The sequence below is a fragment of the Leucoraja erinacea genome, chromosome 4 (assembly GCF_028641065.1).
Source record: "Leucoraja erinacea ecotype New England chromosome 4, Leri_hhj_1, whole genome shotgun sequence".
In the NCBI taxonomy this organism is placed as follows: domain Eukaryota; kingdom Metazoa; phylum Chordata; class Chondrichthyes; order Rajiformes; family Rajidae; genus Leucoraja; species Leucoraja erinaceus.
The window spans coordinates 16,724,750-16,750,679 of NC_073380.1; the positions used below are offsets into that span (position 1 = coordinate 16,724,750).

Sequence of the window (25,930 nt, forward strand, 5' to 3'; positions counted from 1 at the left end):
GCTGACCAAGTTGGCATTTTGGGCTTGGCCCGTTTGCCTGCATTTGGCCCACAGCTCTCTAAACTTTTCATACATCTGTCCAAATGCCTTTTAAAAGTTGTCATTATATCTGCTATAGCTTCGCCTGGGAACTCTTTCCTGAAATTGACTATCATCTGGGAGGGGGGGGGGGGGGGGGGTATGGGAGGGGGGGGGGGGGGGGGGGGGGGGGGGGTATGGGAGGGGGATGTCTGGGAGGGGGGTATGGGTCTCCCATACCAATGTCCCATTGGTATGGAACTTTTGCATTGTTCAGCTTGAAATTGTGCAATCTGGTGCATACTGTAGTGAGTCTTTTAACTTACACTTGAATGCAATATTTATGCTTTAAATTGGATTATCTATGAATAAGGTTAGGCTACATTACATCCCTAATTACATTCCACAGTAGAGCCAAGCTCTGATCAACAGGTGATTCATGTATGGAAATCAGATTATAATCAAACACTTGGCCCATGTTGACCAACCTGGGTCTCACTGCACACCTGTTACTGCTCCTGACCCTGACTCCAGTTGCATACCTTCTCTCATTCTGACCCTGAGTCCAGCCTTACACCTGGCCCCCTATTCTACCCTAATCATAGCTGCTAACCTGCTTAGGTCCCTAGTGCTGAACACTCCCATTGTCCCAGCTTTGGCTGCACACCTAGTACCATTCCAGACCTTGACTCTGGATGCACACTTGGCCTTTCTCCTAGCCCCTCTGCACTGACAATATATCTGGCCCACACATAAAGCCCCATATCTGACGCCCTGGACTTAACCTATTACGCAAGTCCACAGATGCTTATCTAATGCGGTAATCTTTTATGCGGCACTTCACAGCCCAAATTTTGTATAACAAAATTTGCTACATCCATTGTCTTCCTTGTTATCTAACATGCTAGTTACTTTGTCAAATGTCATCAATTGATTGAACACAATTTCTCATCCATAAAATTATACTCACTCAGCTGTATAAGTATTCTGTTACCATTTCCTTCATTTTCCTAACCAACTGTCCAGAAGTCATTTTCACCCCCAATATTTTCAGTATTTTGCTGTCTTCCTCTCAGCTGGGACTTTTCCGAAATGCAAAGTCCAATAACTATATATACAAGCAATATTATTCTATTAAATGTGATCTTGAGAGTACATAATATTTTCTGTGGTATTCATAACACAACAATGATCATATAGCCGCACAGAAATAGATCGATCAGCCCAACTGATTCATGCTGGCTAAAGTCCTTACCTGAGCTGGTCCCATTTGCCTGCATTTGGCTCATGTTACAGAAGGTTCCTGTCCAAGTTCCTATCTAAATGTTTTTAAACATTGTAATTAAACCCACCTCTACTACTTCACCTGGCAGTTTTTTTTTCATCTACCACCGATCTCTATGTGAACAAAATGTCCCTCAGGTCCCTTTTTAAATCTGTCCCCTTTCGCCTTAAATCCATACCCGAGTTTTAGATTTCCCACCCAGGGGAAAAAACTTTGACCATCCATCGAGAGTACATGAAGTCTTCTAGCTTGGGTAAGAAACAAGGAAGCTTTATGATCATAACCTTGGCAATGATGGACAATCAAACTAGCCTCTAGCATGAAGGAGTATCAAAGAAAGCAACAGATCAAAGAATAAAGAATGCAGCTTCCACTAGCACAATTTCAATGAAATAAAGCTAGTGAAAGACAGCTATTTAATAATTAAGAATGAACTGTTATTTTTCAGACTGGTAAGGATGAAAAGTAATGCTGGATAAATATTTTCCCTTTTCCAACTTGACAGGTGTCATTTGGAGGAGTTTTAGCTGGCAAATGCTGCAAGCACGAATAAAAACCTCATCCAGAGGTTAGGGGGTGGATTTCCAATGGCGTAAAAGACACTGAGGGATGTGTGCAAAATTGTTCTACTCAGGTTAAATTGGTTTCCAACTGCACAGCATTGTTTTACTCTGTTGTGTAAAAGATTTTCTAAGCCTAGATTCTCTCCAAAAGCTGTACAGTAAAAGATAATAAAATGCAAAACAACTACTTGTGCAATAAATGAGCATCACATAACAGAACAACTCCTTGCAAGAATGTCCATACAGCATCACGCTGAATCAGCAACTCTGCTTCTCTCCCTTACAATATCCAACATAATCAATACATCAATATTTTACATTTATATTACACATAGAATGGCCAAAAATCAAACAGCTAGTTTTAATCCCAAAAGGATTACAAGAATATTTCATACAATCCTAAAATATGAAGATTACTCTATTCCCTGAGTAATTTACTGATCTTAACAGGGCAAGTAAAGGTTGTCTCTGTAGGAGAAGAATTAAAAAAATCATTTCGCAGTCTAGTATATTAAAAGGAAAAATAAATCCAAGACAAAAAACATTTTAATGCATACCAGGAAAAATCCTCCAGAGCAACAATTTTCCAACCATTAATAATCTTCGAATATACATAATTATAAATATTCCTAGATCAACTCTAAAGTTTACACTTTATTATTCAACTAAACAACAGTTTGCCTATTTTAATTGTAAAGGAATGAGTATTTATTGCATCTGGGAAAGGGACGCAATCTTAATAGAAAAAGTACCATGACTATGTACTATGACCAAAGGAAAGTGATTCAGTACAACTCTCCAAAACCCAGCAAATGGGTGCAGTCCATTTTAATATCATATTTGTTTGAACATAGTGGGAAGGTGAATAATGAATGAGCTACAATCTCCAGTGTAAACTCACTTACACAAGTCATCAAAATGGTATTCAATAAATATACTTTCCTCGGATCTCACTATATTGAATTCAATTTAGAAATAGTGCAATTTATAAGTAGTGCAAAAGTCTTCACAGAAGCATGAATTTTCCGAATTTTATGTATTATTACTGGGCAGTGCATATTAAGAATATGATTTATTGGTTGGATAGTTCTACACAACAGACAGAATGGATAAAAATGGAGAAGGAGGATTGTCATCCTTGTAATATAGGAACGATCCTCTTTTCCCCAAAAAAACGGAATAACACAATATATAAGAAGAACCCAATTATATATGGTACAATAAGAATTTGGAAACAAATAAAATTATCTTTAAAATTAAGAAATCTATCACTGTTAATGCCAATAGCGAATAACCCTTTATTTAAACCATCTCTTATTGATAAGACATATAACCAATGGGAAAGTCTCGGAATTAGAAGGATCAGGGATATGTACGAAATGGGAAACCTACTATCATTCCAACAACTACAATTAAAATTTAAATTGAAAAACAACCAATATTTTAAATATCTTCAGATTTGCGACTTTGTGAAAAAATATATACAAGGATATCAAAAAGTAACTCCTGACTTATTGGAAGAAGCAATGAATATTGAAGCTGACTCACAAAAATTAATATCCTATTTATATAATAGTATTCTAAATATAGACCTACCATCGACAGAGGTACTTAGAGAAGAGTGGGAACAGGAATTAATGCTAAAAATTACGAAGGTTAAATGGGAAAAATACCTGATATATATTCACAAATGTTCAATTAATGTAAGACATAATCTAATTCAATTTAAAATTGTACATAGATTATATTATTCAAAAACAAGATTGAACAAATTTTACCCAAATATATCCGCCACTTGTGATAAATGTCTAGCCCAAAAGGCAACTATAACACACTCCTTAGTTTCCTGCATAAAACTTTATAGATTTTGGAATGATATTTTTGAAATACTTACAAAATTATTCAAGACAAGAATGGAACCTAATACTGAAATGATTATATTTGGTGTAATGGAAGATGGGAATAAATTGAACACATCTCAAAATTTATTCCTTAACTATGGTTTAATAATAGCAAAAAAATTAATACTTAAATTTTGGAAGGGTACATCAATACCAACGCTTAAAATGTGGATTGCAAGTATGTTGGACACCGCTCATCTTGAGGAAATGCGATTCCTCCTAATGGATAAACCAGACCAATTCATAACGAGTTGGTCTCCATTCGTCGTTTTTTTGGAATCATATGGTGCAACACAATTGTAAAAAATAACTGTTTCAGGACTGGACGAGGGTTGGTCAAGATTATAAATAATGATCTCCTTTTCTTTTCACTATTTTCTCTCTCAACTTTCTTCATTTACTCGTTTTCTTTCTTCACACACTATATATTTCACATCTTTCTATCCTTTACTATCTAACTTAAAAAAAAAAAAAAAAAAGAAGCATGATTCAGGCAGTTCTGCTACAATGCAATAGTTGTATTCCTAAGAAACCTTGTGTGTGAGCAAAAAATGTGTAAAACAATTACAATGAGAAAAATGGGGACATGTGCTAAAGAGATCTGTAAAAAACATTCTGCCCCCACCCCACCAAGGATTTTCAAAAATAACGGTCTTTTTAATAGCTACGAGTTTATTTTTGGTACAAAGGCTGTATGTTATATTATATAATAGCATATAGTTGCACAAGTGTCAATAGAAGCAATTATTGTCAATTTAATCGGCTGTTATTAAGAGATAATGATGTTTGACTACTGCGGGTGGGTTAGAGAGGGAGTGGGGGTAGGGGATGTTGGTAGATGGAAACAGTTTATTTTCAGTACACTGTGTCGTCGTCGTCCCCAAGACAGCTCTCCTTTCTGCTGCTAACTCATACCAAGTCCTGTTCACCCCATAATCTGTGTTTTTGAAAACAAATTCAAGCTATAGTTTCTCATATTACCCTTGCAAAGTTATTTTGAAATACTTAATACTTCACTTTTTACCCTTTCTTTGGTTGGTATTCCCACTTAAAACACATTGGAATAGGAGCAAATCAATATTCAGCATCTACCAATCAGGACTGTGGAGTCAAAGTCATCGAGTCTGAGCAATTTTGGTGCTGCTGGAGTCGGAGTAGGTAAAAAAGTCCCGACTCTGACTGACCTCAACATAAATTTCAGAGACTACGTAAATGGGAAAAAATCCCACTTTTTAAACATACCGCACACTTTATTTCCACCCGAGAGAATAAGAAATCACATTGGTGCTGCCATCTGGCTGCAGAACGACGAAAAACAAAAGGTAAACATTTAGCTCATACCTGTGGCCATAATTTAATATATTTAATAAATTATAATTTAACTCAATGGAATTTTAATTTTGTCATAGTCCTATATGTTTTTTTTTTCTTTTAGCATAATGAATTATGTTTATCAAGAATAAACAATAAAAAAAAAGCCACAATAGCACAGCTACAACCATTAGACTAAAAACTTTAAGGACATGGGTTTAAAAGGCAGCCTGATGATTCATGTAGTTCTTATGAAGTGCCATCTTGTGTAATGTCATCATAGCAGATTTAGAATGATTATACCTAGGAGTCGGAGTTCGGATACACAAGAAATCAAGGAGTCGGGTGTTTTGGGTAACAACTCCACCGCCCTGTTACCAATGCCCATGACCATTGCCAAGACAGTTTTCCCATGTCTGGCACCAAACTGGATACAATATTGCCCACCCCACTCTGATCTGCCTGTGGCCAACAGCACTGCCACAATGAGGCGCAATACAAACATCTTTTCCAAACATCCAAACTCAATATTTAATTCTGTACCTTCAGCGAATTCGCTTTGGGTATAGTAGACTGGCCATTTCTACTGCAAGTTGTCCACCTGTGGTACTGGCTCAGTATAAGTCAATGAGCAAAGCTAATAGCCTTGTCCGACGGCTCTGTATCCCATAACCTTCTAAAAGTTATTTTGTTCATATTCACATAACTGCCATCATTTCTTAGCTCCCTTCACTTTACAACTTCCCTCATTATCATCACAACAACCAGTCTCCCACCCTACATTCTCTGCAATTTAAAACTAACTAGTCTTTATTTATACATATTAAAATATTTTCAACAGATGCTACTCGAGTTCCTTGCATTTTCTGTCCATATTTCAATCTTAAATTAAGGAGTCAGCCATTCATTATGGATGAAAAAAAAATGTCTTCATCTAGTGGATACGCAGATAATTCCCAGGATTTACCAAGAGCCATGGAGTACAGGCACTGACTATATTCTAGACAGAAATAGTTTAGAGTTTTAGATACGAAGAGAATCAATGGATGCGAGATTTGTGACGAAAGGTGGCACTGAGATAAAAGATTAGTCATAACCTTCTAAAATACGAAAAAGGAACAGGTGGACCAAATAATCTACAACTATTTATCTTTCTTGTATTCTTATCCATCACCTATGATATAGCAATTCATGATTTCTCTTAGATTTTTCCACTCTCTCCACTTACATTTACCGTTTCACTATTTTTCATGCAGATTTAGCTTCATCTGCTAGATCAATGTCCCCGTCAAAATTCTCGATCTCATACATTCTCCGCAACATCTTCTAGTCCAGCTTCGCTATCCAACCTCCCATGTGACCTTTCAATTTTGTCCTACGTATGCTTTCTGCTCACCAGCGAGCATGTCAAAAAGTTCAGCTGATTCCATCTTATTATTTTGAATCCCCTTCTGCATTGTTATCGCTCGCCTCATTGGAACCTTGTTACAAATTAGTGCCCATTCTCCCACGTGGGATATTGTTGTATTAAGGATAGAAAAGAAATGCAGTGATAATCATTAGTTTCACTAACTGAATTATTCTAAAACTGAACACTAGATGACAGCAAACACAGCAAGTTTCATTCAAACTCACCCAGCCACTTTCCATCTGAAGGGCAGCTCCTATGAAGCTCATACTTCCATGAACTAAAATCTTTTGAGTCTGTTGGATTTAAAATCATTTACTTAGGTGGATAAATTAAGCACAATTTTACCACATCCTCCTAATTCATCCTGCTTTATTTACTCCAATACAGCTTATTGTCTTTTCCGGATCCAGAAAAAGTAACAGAACACTTAGCAGACAAGATACTCCACGATCAATAAAAGATGAAATGTATCTATTTGACTACAGCACCATGTGGACCTAGCATCAGTTAGGCAAGAGGACAAAAAGTAACTAACAATCTTCATCTTCAAGGACAATGCACTGGATCATCAGAAAAAGACATAGGAAAGTCTCTGAAAAAGATAAATAATCCTTGCCCTGAAGGAAATTCACTGCAATATAAAACATCGGATCAACTCATGTACCTGGAGAATCTCTCCCTTTGAACAAGTGATCCCATGACAATGAGTTTCAATAACATATGTGCTTTATGGAATGCTTATTCTCCAAATGAATTCCCGACAAGACTGGAGTAAATACAAGACTGTAGGGACTGTAAGAACTTCACACAACAATGCCTTCATTTAGGTTACATATACAAATTATTTCAAAAATTCAAAGCCTTTACATGATCCCAGTGGCACTCCACTGGTTACATCTTACTAACCAGAATAGACTACTAATGCCTACTCACTTTCCTGTTAGCCAGCCAGCTTTCTGTTTGTGGCAAAATGTTACCTCTTGCACAGCGAGCTTTTATTTTCCATGATAATCATTGATCCAGTGCCTTATCAAATGCCTTTTGAAAATCCAGGTTTAAGATATCTACCAATTCTTCTTTAACTATTACAAATTATCTCTTCAAAGAATGCCAATAAAATGGTCAAACATGATTTCACTTTCATGAAACCATTCGAATTTTCTTGATTACCGTCAATTTTAACGTGCAGCCAGCAGTATTTAAAAAAAAAGTTTCTAACATTTTGTGCAGTAACATGTTCAGTTAACTGGCATGCAATTTCCAGCTTTGTCTCCCTTCCCATTTATATAAAGGAACCATGTTCACCTTTCCCCAATCTCATGGAACATTTCTCCAAATCATGGGAATTATGTAAAATTAAAACCATGCATCAATGACAACACATGCCACAATTATAACCCCAGGATAGAGTTCGTCAAAACCTGAGGACTTGGCAGCTTCCAATTCCAACAATTTGCTCACTACCACTTCCCTGGTGATTGTAATTTTCACTCCGTTCCTTCTTCCCTTCCCAGAAATAAATGTAACAAGGGAATAGATTATCACTTTCATCTTTTATAAAAGTCCTCCAAAAACCTTTCAGGAAGAAAATCTCATACTGGGTAATGGAGAGATCCAATTAATTATTGGACTATTTAATTGGAAATTACCAAGATTTAAGTATATAAAATGAATTGTTAATCAAATCATTGAAATCTTTGAAAATGACTGCAGAAAGAGGAAGATCACAACTATGTATCCATATTGCAATTTGGATGAATAGCAATTACAACCAGCTAATAAGGCTTAATTTTTGAAAGGATCCAAACTCAAAATTCAGATCTAACAATTCTATGATCATCAGTCACAAAATTGAAAAGACCAAGTAAATATCTGTAAATAGATACAAAAAACTCAGCGGGTCAGACATCATCCCTGAAGAAAAGGAATAGGTGATGTTTCGGGTCGAGGCCCTTCTTCAGACTGAGAGTCAGGGGAAAGGAAAATGAGAGATATAGATGGTGATGTCGAAAGATATAGAACAAATGACAGATATGCAAAAAAGTAACCTTTATCATTGTGACCAAGTTTGCGGATGAAAGATAGGTGTGAGGCAGGTGGTGTTGAGGAATCAGGGAAGCTGCAGAGGGACTTGGACAGGTTGGGAGAGTGGGGAAAGTAGCAAATGGAATATAGCATAGCAAAGTGTACAGTCATGCACTTTGGCAGAAGGAATTAAGGTGTAGATTACTTTCTAAATGTTCAGAGGATTCAGAAATCAGAGGTGCAAAGAGACTTGGGAGTGCTAGTGCAGGATTCCCAAAGTTAATTTGCAGGCAGCATGTCTGGAGAAAAGGAATAAGTGACAATTTGGGTTGAAACCCTTCCTCAGACTTCTTCTTCTTCGCGTCCGTTGCAATCTCAGATGTCGTTCTGCCAGTATCTGGCGCAGGTCACAGCTGGTCGGGTTGGTTCAGCCAGGTCCTGGGGGCTGCATTGGGGGGCGTCGTCACACTCCAGTAGGTGGGACATTGTCTGTACTGCTCCACAGCTGCATGTGTCTTCTGCCTGGTAGTTCCATGCTTTCATAAGTGCTTTGCACCTCACCTGCTCCACTCGTAATCTGTTGAGGGTCTTCCAGGTTGGCCATGGGAGGTCGTGCCCGCTGGCGAGGCATTCAGTCGGAGTGATTCCTCTCTCCATCCAGTCGTGGGCTCGTGTGTTGAGCTGGTTCCATTCATCTTTCCAGATGTTGGTCCTTGCTGTTTCTTTGGTTGTCTGGAGAGGTGGGACTGTCTGCAAGAAACTGGCTCTAGATTTCAGTCGGGGTGGAGGTGCTGTGTGTCCGTGCAGGGGGTGCCTGGTATCGATCTCCTGTGCTCTCCGCTCGTCTTGGGCGACGATGGATCGTCTGATATGAGGGGGAGGGGGCAATACCAGCTAGGGCGTAGAGGCACGGGACTGGCGTTGTCTTTATGCATCCCGTGATAATGCGGCAGGTGTCGTTGAGGGCTGTGTCAACCAGTTTGGTGTGGTGGGAGCAGCTCCAGCTTGAGCACACGTATTCAGCTGTGGAGAAGCACAGGGCTAGGGCAGTTGCACGGATGGTTGGTGGATCAGCGCCCCACTTTGAGTTTACCAGTTTGCGCAGGATGTTGTTGCGAGTGTTGACCTTGGCTTTGGTGTTCTGAAGGTGGGTTTCGAAAGAGACTGAAGCATCATCTATTCTATTGTTATGGAGATGCTGCCTGACCCGCAGAGTTGCTCCAGCAGTTTGTGTATATCTTTGGTGTAAACCAGCAACTACAGTTCCTTCCTACACAGGTTAATTTGCAGGTTGAGTCAGCGGTTAAGGAAGAAAAATGCAATGCTAGCATTCAGTTCAAGGGGACTAGAATATAAAAGCAAGGATGTAATGCTGAGGCTTTATCAGGAGCTGGTAAAGCCACATTTGGAATATTGTGCGCAGTTTTGGGCCCCATATCTGAGGAAGGATGTGGAAGCCATCATCGGACACTTTTAATGTGGACATTGATAGATTATTGTTTAGTAAGGGTGTCAAAGGACACGGGGAAAAGGTTGAGAGGAAAAAATAGATCGACCATGATGGATAGACCCGATAGGAGCAGAATTAGACCATTTAGCCTCTGTCATGTGGTCTTAAATGGGCTTCTAAACCATGACCAGTGGTAATTGTTTGACAGGCCTGGCATCGGACCCCTGATATTTGTAACCGAGATAAGAGAAGGCATTTGCATACCAAGGCCGACCCTTCTGTTATCCCAGACTATATCTAATGTTGTACAGAAAGTGATTCTGGCAAGGTTTACTTTTGGAAAGGTGCCAAAGTGATGGAGGATGAGCATTTTTTTGCTAGAGGAATAAAGTCGCAATGTGCAGATAACCAAGATTATTGGGACTTGGGCAAAGCGGATGATAAAGAAGCAAACTCATGACAACAGCAGCAAGGGGTGGGGGTGACCATTTAAGTTAAAATAAACCACCTACTTCAGGGAAGATGGATACCTCAAAACTGCCATCCCAAGGTAGTGAACGAAACACTGGATATCTCAATCTTACAGTTTACACCTGCTTCAGTGTTTGTGCAAGTCTCATTTATACATTCAATTTTGGGTGATGCTAAATCAGTGCAGCACCCTGGTTAGTATCTCTGCAACCTTTGCACACATGGAAGCTCTTGTATTAACTTCAGCTAGTTTTTTACTGCTAACATCCATTACTCAAGTTTAGCCACTTATAATTTAAATGTAATTTATAATTCTTAGGTTATATTCCGCATATCAGAGTATTTTTTCTTTATGAGAACTATTTTTTAAATTGTTGTCCCTTTGCATACAAGTGCTCTATGAAGAGAACTGAACTAGATCAGCTTCCCAATGCAAACAAATCTATGTTCAAAAGCTCGGCAATAACTTTGGATAAATGTTAACATTGACAACATAACATGGGCCACCCTGTCATGGATCAATTAAAGTACTCACTAATTGATGAAGACTGTTGCAGGTTCTAAATTGACTACTTTAATTGTTTCATTTTACTTTCTTTAATTTAGTAACATTGTAATCAATGAGTCAAAAGGAATGAGGAGACCAGGCAAGTAGTGTTGGGAACACTTTGGATCAACTACTGTTTGTCAATTGGCAGAGTAGTATTGAGGAGCTGACTAGCTTACTCCTGCTTCTCAAATTCATGAAGAGCATTAGGCATGCATTTCACATTTCAAAAATATATATTTATGGTGGTACAGTTGCACAAGTAATTAAATACAAGTGAACACTTAATTTATGTGGAGAGAGATAAAGCTTCTTGTCAATGATCATACATCAACTCATTAATCTGAAACTTTACTTGTTTCTTTCTCCACTGATATTGCCTGAACTGCTGGGTCTTTTTACTTATTTGAATTCACTTCCTAATAGCCATTCCTTTCATGGTAGTATCAGTTCAGGAACTTGGGGAAAGATTCATTGAATTGGAACCATATGATAATGCACAGGGGCAGTTTCAAAGGTATAATTAATTTGCATATTTTTATAGTTCATGGAATGCTCAGCTACTTACGTTCATATTGTAATTATCTCCCAGAGGCAAAGTATTTGTTTGAAAAAAACAATCATGCAAAAACAGAATCTATTGAGACCAAGTGCACCATTAATTGCATTCCTAACGGCCATCAACAAGAGTGTGGTGAATATAATCCTGAAACTGCTATAGCCTTTGTATTCTCGAAGTGTTGCCAGATAGAGGATTTCAATTATCACTACCTAGCTTTGAAGGATCATCAATACATTTTGAATGCAAGATGATGTGTGGCCTGCGAGTTGCTGGCACATTCGTGCATTTTTTGGGTGGTAGAGATTAGAAGTTGGGAGGCGTCAATGAAGAAACCTTTGTCCATTATAAATGATACATTTTGTACTAATGGTGGGCCCATGGAATTAATGTTGTCATGGATGTGGATGGGTGACAAACAGGTAGGTTAGTTTGCACTGGTTGACATGGAGCATCAAGTAATTTGTAGCAATATTCATCCAACGAGAACAGTCTTGAAAGTTCTGGAGGCATCATGATGGTTAATAAAATGATCTGTAGTATGAAGTTAAGCAAATCAGAAAACTGACATCACAGTGCCATTACCATTGAAAAATGTATTCTGTGGAAATCATTCTCGGTGCTGCAATAGAACTCTGGCACTTCATTATGGATATCAAACTTTTCAATATACCCCCTGAGCGACACCGATTCCTTTCAATAATGAAGGGTTATCTAATCAATCTGGTATTATCAAAGATTTACAGTAGAGTTTGGCTGTATGCTGAGTATACAAGTATAACTTATCCAATAAAGTCAAAATTTTAAATACTCATTTATCTTCAGAATAACATGCACCTGAAGGATAAAAAGACCTTTATCAGCTAAGCTTCGTGATTATTTTTTCTTCAGAGATGGTTAAACACATGATTAGAAAAGTCTAAATTTACTAGTTGATGTCAAAGTTTTTCATTAATTTGAATAGAATATAAAATTGATGAGTCTGCAGACAGTTGTTTACTGCATCAAAATCAAAGGCCAACGATCGAATACTGAAACAAGAGCTTGTGGACAAAGATGATTAATGGGCACTTTAAATGCCAGCATTTAATTATGTAAAAGACATGCTCATTATGGTTTTAAAATTATGCAGGTATGGGAAAACATTAAAATAAACTATACAACCATCATTTATCAGCTTCATTAGTATTAAATAAAATGTTCCAATCTGTCAGTGAGATAGCATTGGATATTTGTGGGGGGAAAAAAGCAATTTGTTGTTCCAGGACTTAAGAAAATGAGCACAAAACAAGCTCCATCTTCAATTCAATTTATTGACACTTCCACGCTGACCAAAAGGTTAGCCTTTTTTTGATTAAATAAAATCATTTTTTCCTACTAAACATCTATTGTTGATTTATTCATAAGTATAATGCAAAAGCAAATCTATTAATCACACTGCTTGTAAATTGACTCCCCATTAGCCGATTGCATTTCACCCTTTCATCGTACGATGCATTGCTTTGTTGTGTCCAAACTCCTTGCCCAAGTTTGGTCCATGATTTCAAATAGCCTGCCCAACAATTTGTGTCTATAGAACAATGGATTAATAGTAAGTAGCCATCTTGTCAAATGACGAATAAAAGTAATTAGTTCAGCTACTAAAAGTAATTAGTAATTTCTGGCTGTAAGGAGGACAAAGAGTGCACAGCCAATGTTATTCCTCTCTTCCAAACCTAACTTGCAGTATGACAAATCCCTCCAGTAGGTTCCAATGTGGTGGCAAACAGTACTGTGTCCCTTGATTGTTATTTATAGCTTTCACTTGGAGAACAGATATTTTCACAAGTATAACATTTGTTCCTTTTCCAGATTCAAATGCTGTGAGCAGCAACTGTTCTTGAAACGGATGCAAAACAAATGCAGGTAGTTAATAATGTGAAACAGCAGTGCTAGGTTTAAGCATCCCAAATCATTGCCTTTCAAAGATTACTCCGAACGCTGTACCTATGGTATTTTTTCTCTCAGCAAACTCAACCCAAGCATTAACCTGCCATGGCTGTTGTCTCCAAATCCACATTTGATGTTTCTGCTTGGTTTTGTGGCTTCCTTCCCATTTTGCAAACACATTTACGAACTAGATAAAATAAGGATGCAGAGAGAGAGAGAATATAAAAAAGTAGGAAGTGACTGAGGAATATGGGAGGAAACTATTCGAGCAAAAGTAGAAATATTAAGAAAATTACGGAGATCTGCCTAATCTTCCTAAAAGATTCAAAATAAGAACTATGTTTAATTCCGATGGCACAAAAATCAAATTGTAATTGTAATCAAATGCAAGACATTGGACAGCTCAATAAAATTATAGTGGTTCAATGAATATTAGCCATAACAGTTGTTATAACAAAAGCGATGCAAGATTTGTTAGAGTTCTTAGAAAAATAACTCCTTCAGCCTAATTTTCCGGAAGTGGCGGCGCTGTTCTGCAGCTGCAGCTCGCCTGCAGTCCGTTTGTCTTCTCTTTTTTTTTGTTTTCTTTTTGTCCTGTTTTAGTTAATTTTAGTTAATTTAGGTTGTGTATGTGTGGGGGGTGGGAGAAACGTGTTTTTTGTCTCTTCCTTCGGGGGGATGCGACCTTTTCTTAGAAACATAGAAATTAGGTGCAGGAGTAGGCCATTCGGCCCTTCGAGCCTGCACCGCCATTCAATATGATCGTGGCTGATCATCCAACTCAGTATCCCGTACCTGCCTTCTCTCCATACCCCCTGATCCCCTTAGCCACAAGGGCCACATCTAACTCCCTCTTAAATATAGCCAATATAGTCGTATCCCCCGTCTCCATCTGCGCTGAGGCCTATTGGCGGAGCTGGGGGCCTCCAACTAGGACCGACATCGAGGCTTTGGAGGCAGAGCCAGGAATTTCCAACGCAAGGCTGGCCGACTTCGGGGCTGTGGTGGCGGTGACCCGACTTCCGACCCGACTTCGGAGGCTCGGCCGCGGGCCCAGTGGATGACATCGTCGGGAGCTCGCAGGTCCCAGGTTGGTGACCTGTTTTCCGGAGCTCCCGCAATGACAGCTTCGTCCGCTGGACTGGAGGGTGGCAGCTTCGGCAGCTTCGACCGCTCTGGGCCGCGGAGTTTGAACTGGCCCGTTCGAGGAGCTCGGATGCGGCCGTTGGACTTACCATCACCTGGCGGGGTCACAACATCGGAAGCCTGGATCGCCTCAACGGAGAGGGAGAACAAGGAGGGAAGTGACAAAGACTTAAGACTTTTGCCTTCCATCACAGTGAGGAGGACCTGGTGAACTCACTGTGATGTATGTTAAATCTGTGTTTATTGTGTGTTTTGTTATTTTATTCTATGTTATGACTGCAAGGCACGAAATTTCGTTCAGACTGAAAAGTCTGAATGACAATAAAGGATATTTTACTTTACTTTAATTTGGTAGTTTAAATAACTGATGACTCCACACTTTGAATGATTCAAGGTAATACAATCTAACACACACCATTATCATTGAACACGTTTGAACAATGGCAAATGCTCACTTTTAGCAAAAAACAGACTCCTGGAGGAAGTCAGCAGGTCAGGCACCACCTGTCAATGAAATGGTCCGCGACATTTTGGGTCAGGACACTTTTTGTATGTCCCCCTGCAGAGATGCTGCCTGTCCCGCTGAGTTACTCCAGCATTTTGTGTCTATCCTCAATTTAAACCAGCATCTGCAGTTCTTTCCTACTCAGTATTAAATAAATTGTTTCCATTTTCCAGAAGCCCAGCTTCTTCAAGCTGCAACAAAATATCTTCAAAAAGAAACCTATCTCTTCAGTTTAGTTTATTGTCACGCGGTACAGTGAAAACCTTTTGTTGCGTGCTATCCAGTCAGCATAATGATAATACAAGATTACATAATGGAAGTAATGAAGGTCTTGGTTTACAGGGTGGTGGTGCTGACTCCCCTTTTTTTTTGCACCAATCTGTAATATCCACCAATTTCAGGTTAAGAATATTGAGTCTTCCACCAGCAGTGCTCGTGTCAAATGAGAAAATCATCTAAAGTAAATACTTGCATCAAAGCCTTACACTTTCAGAATAAGCTCCACTGGATGGGTCAGCATATCCAGATGGCCAAGAACTGTCTCCTTTGTCAAGTTCTCTTCTTCTAGCTCCCCGTTGACCAATGCTCAATAAGGCAGCCAAGAGAAAATGATACAATTGCATGCTCAAGGTTGCCCTCAGTCATCGAAGCAGCGACACCAATACTTAGAAAGAGCAAGCTGCTCAGCATGGCACCATCTGGTTCACCAAGGCACATTCCATTTCAATGCTCCACATCTTGATTCTTGTGCACTTTGCAGTTCCTTGTGTCTCTCAACAACTTGATGCCGTGAGGGAAGCTGACCAGCGACAGCTGCAAGTGATGCTCGACCAGGCAGTAATATGCCCCTACTGCCAATGAATATGTGCACCCAGAGTCAAACTCCTCAATCAGCTGAAGACCCACATCAAAAAGAACATAAATGCTATAACCTTCAACTTAAGGCAGCAGTCTACATCATCTGCAAGTGCAAATAATAACATCTGTTGACATTGCCCCTGTTCACTACTTCAGTGTGAACCATGGGTGAACATAGAGGCAGATGACTGAACTTTTATTGCCTTCCCTCACAGTGGGGAAACGTTGATTCTGCTGTGTGGGGATGTTCATGTTAAATTCTATCATGTGTTGTGTTCTTTTTATTTATTTGTATGGCTGTATGGCAACCCAAATCTCGCTATACCAATTGGTACAGTGACAATAAATGTAAACTTGAACTTGAACTTATCACTTCAAACTACATAGCCTTCACAAATCACAAATCCATGTTGATTTGCCCAAATCAACAGAAAATTTAAGGCATTCCATTTTCCACTACAAATTGAGGAAAAGGTCTAATTATAGTTGGAATATCTCAAAGCTCTCATCAATGCATTCAAATTAATCCTGGATGAACATCTGGAGATATTACTATGATAATTTTAATCCCACTTTTTTTCTCTTATGCTACTCTTGATAAATCCTTGTCCCCTGTTCAATATTCGTTCCTATTAAGCCACAATTAGCCAATGTCTACTATTCATATTGCCCATATTCCCATTTTTAACAACTCCACATTTTACAGACTATCTCCCCCCAATATTAAATGGGTTATGAGATTCCTTGCAATATATTTGTATGTTTAATGTTTGCATTCAATCTTTGAATTTGTACTTCATCCATTCTTGTAGCATTTATTGCCTTGAAGATCTGAGATTTTTTTTGCCTCATTTTAAATCAACATAGAACAATGAGTACAGCAAAAGAGCTGTTGGTCATGACATTAAAACTAAATAAAACAGTGCACACTGTGAGTGAACAATAACAATCCAAGAAAGTCAAATATTACATACCTCAAAGCCTTTAACGCGTTGTTTGTTATAGATACACAAGATGTGAGATCTAGATTTTTCAGTTTAGTGCAAAATTTACTAAGGCTGACACAGGTGCTGCAAAAAAAAAGTCAAAAATATTACTCACCTCACAAATAACACAAATCAATGAAATATAGATACCTTCTACTTACCTATCATTAATTTTTGTGCAACCATTGAGATTTAAATCTTCAATATTCTTACAGTTCTGCGCGAAGGTCCTGAAGGCAAAAACAAGTAGATTCAATTTACAAAATAAATAATGAGAAAATCATAAATTATCCTTTAAACTATTGTTTCTGCAATTCTTTTGACACCAAAAGTATTAATTTCACAAGAAATAATGAACACAGTTCCTTCTCGACATATAGGCACATCAATTTTTCAGGATATCACATTAATATGTGAAACATAATTACTGTAAAAATAACAAGTTCGACTCGATACAAATAATAACCAGATAATTGCACAGGCTACTTCCATTGTTGACTGGTAGTATGAATGACAATAATATTCAACAAGATTGATTTTAGCAGCATGGAAGCAGTAAACCATTCAAGAAAGTAGCATATATGAACAATGTCAAAATAAAAAGCCTACTTCAAACATAGTTTTCTTTACTCTCTAGCTTTCACCACCATGTCTCAGCCAAAGATACTATTGCTCCTCACTAGGTCTCATCCACTGCCTGGCCTATCACAATCCTTTCCTTTCATTCGGCATGAGACAATGTCTATCACTCTCTCCACAGATGCAGCCTAACCTGCTTTCTAATTTGTGAAAAAGACACAAAGTGCTATCTGCAGTTCCTTGTGACTACAGTTTGGGTGTTTGTTTCAGATTTCTGCGATCTGCAGTATTTTGCTGACTTTAAATATGACACAAATGCAGTTAAGAACATGAAAAAGATGCAGGAATAGGTAATTGGACCCTTCAAGTCTACTCTCCTGATCAAGGTTATGGCTGATCTACTATTTTTGCAATATTCTACCACACTATCCCCATAAGTTCCTGATTCCCTGCACATAGACATCCATCATGTTAAGTTTGAACAAACTGAATGAGTGAATCTTCACAGCCCTCACGGTCCAAAGATTCAACACACCCTGCATGAATACATCTCAGTTCTGTTTTTGTTTTAATATTTGTTATTATTTTATACAATTTTTTATAACAAAACTGAACAAAACAAACAACAACAACAAAAAAAATAAAATAAATAAAAACTGAAAAAGACAACAGGAAAAAAAAAGGAAGGAAAAACAAATAATTATAATTTTAAAAAATAAATAAATAAATAAATAAAACAAAGCCGCCAGACATAACAGTATTGGTACAATCCACATGGTGCTACACAGTCATGCATTGCAAAAGCAGAAGTAAAGGTCACAGGACTACATCACTGCAGATAATATGAAATTATGAAATTATTGGACTTTGAGATGGTTGATAAATGGTCCCCAAACACTTAAAAAGTTGTTTGGTACATCTCAGTTCTAAATAGCCTATTCTTTATTCTGAGACAGTGTCTTGACTCTTCAGCCACTGGAAATATCCTCTCTGCATCCGACTTGTTGATGTTTTATACAGTAGACCTGCCATCCCTAAAACCAGTTGAATCTTCATTTCATTCCCTTTATGGAAAGTTGCTGACAGGTAAATTCGTAAGAGTTTTCAGGTGAAAATGATGCAGTTATAAATCGTGTCTGACAAATACTCTGCAGTTTGTTTTCTCTTAGTTGTTGAGTACTTGGAATACTGTTGACGGTTCTGGTCACTCAGCTATATGAATGCTGTCATTACATTGGAAAGGATTCACCAGGATGTTGCCTGCACCTATGGCTTGAGTTATAGAGGGAGGCTGAATATACTGAGACTTTCTTTGGAGCGCATGAGGTTGAGGGGTAACCTGGTTGAAATATACAGAATCATGAGGGGCATAGATAAAGTGAACACTCTCAGTCTTTTTCCCAGGATTGAGGATTCTAAAATTAGAGGGCACAGATTTAAAGTGAGAGAGGAGAAATTTAAGAGGGATCCAACTTTTTCCATTCAGACAGTAGTCCGTAACTGGAATGAATTTCCAAAGGAAGCAGTAGAAGCAAATACCATGACTTCCATAATACATTTGGACTGATATTTGGTTTTGGCGGGAAATGGGACAAATGCCGGTAAATGACTAGCCTAGATTTCCAATTTGGTCAGCATGGGCAAGGAGGACCGAAGGGTCTGTTTTCACACTGCATAGATCTGGGACTCTAGGAAGGGTGAACACATTTGCCCGACCTGCATTACAAGTCATTATTGTAGCCTTAACATGTATAGTAATTTTTCAACTGCTACTGGTATGCCATTGCATTGTATTGGTGGATCTGAACCTCTAATTACAAGCTTTCAAACCTTTGCCCAACAGGAGAAGGGAGAAGGAATGACTATGGTATAAATGGTCTGAACACGTTGGCTGCTTTCCCAAGAGCATGAACTGTAAATGGAGTTGATGGTAAGGGAGTGGGGAGACTAGTTTTGTTGAGGCATTGGACTACATCCATGACTTTGCAATTTCTGGCACTCATCGACAATTCTTATTACCTCAAATAATTCAGAAAGGTTCACATGAACACTTTTAAAGTGTTGAAATTACCTCCTGCAAAAACAATTCACTTACTTCAGAGAAGCATCACCAATGCTAAGGCATCCGCGCAGGCTGAGTTGTCGAAGAAATCCACCACAACGTTTAGAGATGTTTTCCACAACACGACCCTATAGTCGTGGACAAAAACATTGTTTATATTTAAAAGCTCCTATGTTAGAAATCTGCATAAATGTAAATACAGAAGAGGAAGACTCCTAAGGAAGGTGAAACTTATTCTTGAAACAGAAAGGCTGTGTTTAGATAAATTACTAAAGAGAAACAGAGAACACCAATTTGAAGTAACTAGCAAGGAGCCAGAACTAATAGTAAAAAATAAACTATTAATTGAATGCATTGTTTGAGAGCGATGAACACAGATTCAATTATGTTTTTAAAATTGCATTTGTAAATAATTGAGCAGTAGCGAGATCTGGCACATGCAAAAGTGAGTGGGAGAGAGTGAACAAGAGCAAATGCAAGTAAAAAGTACATCTAACTAGACAGCCCCATGAAAGAGGCCTTGTTTCAAAAATTGCACCGTGTGTTTTCTCTTTTCTAGAGAGTAAACTGCTCTGATAAATTATAATATCTCTGTTGCAATATTTTTTCTGCACCATCTTGCGTACATCCATTCTTTTTATAATATGAAGATCCACACAAAACACAGTATTCTGTGTGGTCCAGATAAGTTATAGAAAAGGTAGACACGACACCTTTAATGTTCAAATTCTATGCTAGAGCTCTACTTGTATATTTTGTAGAAATTATCTTGTTCGGCCACATTGTTATCTGTAATTGCTCACGATGATGTGATTGATGTGATGATAAACTTGGATTTTTAATCTAATCTATTCGTTTTCCAAATGCGGCTTTGTGTTTTGTTTATACCAAAATGTACTGCATTACACTTCGCCAAAAAATAATTTACCACTTACACATTAGGTAAATTTAATCAATCTCACTTATATTTCATTATTCGCTCAGTATCAGCTATATCCCAAATTAGGTGCCACCTACGCTATGTGAAATTCTACATTGGCTCTGTTTGTATAAGTAAATCCCAAATTTTGTGCAACTGGCTCACCATCGATCTTCATCACTTCCAGACAACAGTGATCGCAACTTTTACTGAAGTGTGGATGGCCGTTGGCTCGCTAGAAGCTCATCCGCCCCTTGACAGGTCTTGTTTTTGATCCTGCTGGGGGTCCACAGCCCCCTCCTCACCTGGCAAACCAGGTGGTGGAGACGGTTTAGTCGCCAACTTGTTACCAGCACAATATAAGGTGTGAATAAGATGACACTGAAATCACAGTAAAATCTTAACTATTTAGGAAAGAACTGCAGATGCTGGTTTAAACCGAAGATAGACATAAAAAGTTGGAGTAACTCAGCGGGTTAGTCAGCATCTCTGGAGGAAAGGAATAAGTGATGTTTCGGGTTGAGACCCAAAACGTCAGTAAATTTTAACTGCTGCTGTCTTTGGGCAATGTTTCAAATAGTAAGCAATATATGTTTTAAAGTTGCAGAATTCTCTGTGATACACCAGAAATGAATGTACATATTCTAAATTTAATTATATCAGATATAAAAATTTGAAGGTACATAACACTGCGAATAGGTTCAAGAAAATCTTAAGAAAAAGATGTACACACGTTACAAATGCATTCATTTTGGATGCTTTTGCAGTCTATTTAAGAAAACAATAAATATGTAGTTCCTCACCTCTATATCCGTCTGAAAATTAAATAAATCAATCCGCTGCCAGTTGCTGCCATCCAATGCCAGGATATTCCACGCCTGTATAATTAACCACAGCAATTAAGACATCATTACAATGTTGTATGACATCAAAACAAGAGTTTTCATTGGCATCCCAGCATATTTACCATGATCATGCACTGGACATATGCTCAAATTACAGGTGGATTTGTATTACTTACATTTGTTTATTCACAGAGGAGTTAAATATTTCCTTAACGCTGATATTTATATAGCTACATTTACCTTCCTCAAATTTCTTCTTTCATCTGTAAATATATTTATTGTTCTTGAAGCAATTGATATATCACAATCTTAGTAGATTTTTTTCTTTTTATTATGCACCTGTCACAATTCATGCTTTGTTGGACAAGTAACTGATTAATTAATTGGAGTTTCAAAAAATCGCAGAAGATATAATGCATAACAGAAAATGTTGGAAGCAGCAGCAGTGGAGGGAGAAATAAATATTTAGGATAAGGACCTCACCCAAGGTTGGAGGCATTCCAATATCATGTATTATACTGGAAATTCTCTCATTTTGATCTTTTCAATCATCTTTCAAGCATGATATGTGTCAACATGCATATGGATTGTAGAACAGCTCCCTTGGGAGTAGCACCAGAGTCCACGTTTGATCCTGACTACGGGTGCTGTCTGTATGGAGTTTGTACATTCTCCCTGTGACCACATGGGTTTTCTCCAGGGTGCTCCAGTTCCCTCACACATTCCAAAAACATGCAGGTTTGTAGGTTAATTGGCTTTTGTAAATTGTCCCCAGTGTGTAGGATGCAAAATTGGGATTAGGTACAACTCGTGTATATGTGATCGTGGTCGGCGCGGTGGGCCAAAAGGCCAGTTTCCGTGCTGTATCTCTAAACCAAACTTCTTATGATTCAAATATTATTTTTGAATTCCTCCATCGGAGTTTAAATTCCAATGTCTTGGTGTTATCATGTTCCCAGGTAATGTGCGTTATGGTGGTAGTGCATTCCAGGAATGGTACTTCCAGAAGATCAAAGCAAAAATGACCTGCAGTTCCTTCTTGAACATACAATAAATCTATCTTTCTCAACCACAAAGAAATTTTTCAAAACTTTAAATTCCAGCACCTGGGCACAAGTGAAATTTTCAATATCACGATCCATGTGCCAAAGGGTAAACAGTAGAAAATCAAATTGCAGTCCTTAAATAAATGTACTTTCAAATAAAAACTAGCAAAATAGGGCATTGACTTCCTTTTTCTTACAGGCATCAATTCAAAAGGATTATCATCCAACGACAGTGATGTTACCAGCCACGCTGGCTGAGCTATCAGAACAATCAATACAATTTTTGGCTAACATTTTACAAACAGCAAGATTAATGTACCCATTTCAAATTTTAATTGGAAATTATACTGGATTTTGGAAATGTAGAATTTTAAAAACAAAATTACAATTCTATTATTATAAAACTCTGATCTTGGATGTGGATGTATTTATTTGTCTGTGTGTGTGTCTTGTTTGTTTGTGATTCACATCTCCTCGAAAACACGATGTGCTAACAGTGAAATCTTTACGTATTCCGATAGAGATTTACCTCATGATTTCAAAAATCGTCTCAACGGAAAATTTGATGAATTATTTCTTGAGTTTTTTATTAAAATTGTTCACAAATCTGAGATATGTTTTAAAGCTAACGAGCTGATGACGTCACAATCGCTCTGCTCCTCGCAGCCAGCTGCGCAGTTTTCAAAGCGCAGCCTGCTGGCCACTGTTTTTGCACGCGCTGCGAGTTACATTACGTTACATTAACCCCCACCCACCCCCCCCCCCCCGACTAGCAGTCATTTTGTCACCTCCCGCTCGCACTCAGTCAGCCGCCCCCCCCCCCCCCCTTCAGAGGTCCCGCGAAGTCCTGAGGCCCACCGCCAACAAGTTGAAGTCCGCCCTCTCCCTCTCTCTCCCCCCTCCCCCCCCCACTCCCCCACTCCCACCCCCCTCTCTCTCCACTCTCCCCCCCCTCTTCGTCTCCCTCCCCCCTCAGCTGAACTGGAATGGGTCGAATATTCTGGGAGGGAGATTTTCTCATGCTATTCGAGAGGGGTTAAATTAGATTGGCAGGAGTGTTGTTCCCAGAGCAGAAAAGAAGCAAGTGGGTTAAACACTGGTGTCAAATTAGAGCAAGATTAGCAGTCAGGGCCAGACAGATGTATGGTATAGACAGAGGAAATTCAATGACGTAGACTGTATTTATTTCAAAGGTAGAGGCTTAACAGGTAAAGCGGATGGATTCAGGACATGAATTGGCTCAGAGACTGAGATGTTTTTGCCAAAACTAAAAACCTGGCTGAGAGAAGGGCAGACTGGCAGAGATCTACAGGCGTGATAGAGGTGCAATTAAGAGAGGATGACATAATTACAGTGCTCAGAGAGGATACTCTTGGGGGATTATCTTGACTATTGGGGGTAGAACTTAGAAATAGAACTCAGGGAAGGATCACTTTGACGAGAGTGTATTACAGGCTCCCTCCTGTAGTCAGCATGAATTAGTCAGTTGTGTAAGAAGATTGCAGATAGCTGTAAAGATAATAGGGTAGTATTAGTGGGAAATTCAACTTCTTTTATATTGACTGGGTCTCTTAGTTTAAAGGTCTTGGGTGGATGGAATTTGTTAAATGAGCCCAAGAAATCTTCCTTAATCAATATACAGAGGGCTAGCATTGGGGTGGGAGATTGCAACCTTCACATGGTCCACCCTGTTTCAACAAATGCAATCAACCTGGTGTGCACAAACAGAAGATCAAACAGAACAAGTTGGCTTACAACTTTAGGCAGTGCACGCCACACGCAAGAAGAAGAAGAAGGGCGAGCATTTATTTCTAGAGGGCCAGCACTTATTTCGAGAGGGCTCGTATAAAAAAACTGGGATGTAATGCTGAGGCTCTATAAGGTGCTGGTCAGGCTGTATTTGGAATACTTTGAGCAATTTTGGGTCCCATATCCGTGGAAAGATATGCTGGCTCTGGAGAGGGTCCAGAGGAGGTTTACAAAAATGATCCAAGGAATGAGTAGGTTAACATATGATGAGCGTTTGCAGCACTGGCCCTATACTCGCTGGAGTTTATAAGAATGTGGGGGGACTTCATTGAAACGTACAGGATATTGAAAGGCTTGAATAGAGTGGATGTGGAGAGGATGTTTCCACTAGTGGGAGAGTCTCAGACTAGAGGTCAAAGCCTCAGAATTAAAAGACATTCTTTTAGGAAGGAGATGAGGAGACATTTCTTTAGTCAGAGGGTGGTGAATCTGTGGAATTCTTTGCCACAGAAGGCTGTGGAGGCCAAGTCAGTGAATATATTTGACAGAGAGATAAATTCTGGATTAGTACCAGTGTCAGGTTATGGGGAGAAGGCAGGAGAATGGAGTTAGGTGGGATAGATCAGTCATGATTGAATGGCGGAATAGATTTGATGAGCAAAATGGCCTAATTCTGCTCCTATCACATGATCTTATGAGGGCACAACACTGGACTGCCTCTTAAGGAACGATTTCTGGCAAGTGAGTGGAGTGTCAGAAAAGGAGCACTTTGGGACCAATGACAATAATTGTATTTGTTTTAAAGTTGTTATGAAGGAGAATAGAATTGGCCCACAGGTTCACGTTCTGAATTGCAGCAAGGCCAATTTTAGACTCATTATGTAAGAACTGGCACAAATCAATTGGGAGGAACTATTTGCAGATAAGGGGGTGGCTGGCAAGTGGCAGGGTTTCAAGTGAGTTAGCAAGAGTACAAGGGCAGCATGTTCCTGTTAAGAGTGAAGAGCTGGTAAGTTCAGGAAATCCTGGTTGACAAAGAGATGTTGAAGCTCTAGTCAGGAGCAGGAGGCATATGTAATATTAGGCATTTGGAATCAAGAGAATTCCTCCTCGAGTACAAGTGTAGCGGTACACTTGTAAAGTCATGATGCAACTTTGTAGGACGATGGTTTGGCCGCTAGTGGAGTATTGTGCCTAGTTTCAGTCGCCCCATTACAGTATGTGGAGGCTTTGGAAAGAGTGGAGAGGAGGTTTACCAGAATGATGCCTGGATTAGGGGATATTAGCTGCAGGGAGAGGTTGGACAGACTTGGATTGTTTTCTCTGGTACGCCGGAGGTTGTGGGGAGATCTGATAGAAGTATATAAAATTATGAGAGGCATAGATAAGGTAGTCAGAACATATTTCAATGCTCGTAGGCATAGCTTTTAGGTGAGAGGGGCAAAGTTTAAAGGTGATGTGTGGGGCAAGATTTTTTTGTTTACACACAGAGGGTGGTGAGTGCCTGGAATGCTCTGCCAAGGGAGGTGCTTCAAGCTGATTGGCAGCATTTAAAATACTTTTGGATAGTCACATGGATATGCACGGCATGGAGGGATGCGATTTATCTGCCGATACGTGTGATAGTCTGGGCATCATGTTCGGCACAGGGCCGAAGAGCCTATTCTTGTGTTGTGCTGTACCATGTTCCAATGTAATCAAGAAGGCAAAAAAGAGGACATGAAATGCAAATAAAGGAAAATCCCCAATGGTTTTGCAAGTTATA

At 38.9% G+C, this 25,930-nt stretch overlaps 1 protein-coding gene across 2 annotated transcripts in view; it reads right to left on the bottom strand.

The window, feature by feature from the left end:
- fbxl2 (F-box and leucine-rich repeat protein 2) overlaps positions 1 to 25,930 on the bottom strand; it is a 144,832-nt gene that overhangs the window by 52,935 nt on the left and 65,967 nt on the right. For both annotated transcript variants that reach the window (XM_055633817.1, XM_055633816.1), the window contains exons 4-7: positions 21,329 to 21,403; positions 19,640 to 19,734; positions 17,127 to 17,195; positions 16,954 to 17,049 (exon numbers count right to left, since the gene is read on the bottom strand). In XM_055633817.1, coding sequence (XP_055489792.1) covers positions 16,954 to 17,049; positions 17,127 to 17,195; positions 19,640 to 19,734; positions 21,329 to 21,403 — 335 coding nt within the window. The remainder of the gene's footprint in view (positions 1 to 16,953; positions 17,050 to 17,126; positions 17,196 to 19,639; positions 19,735 to 21,328; positions 21,404 to 25,930) is intronic.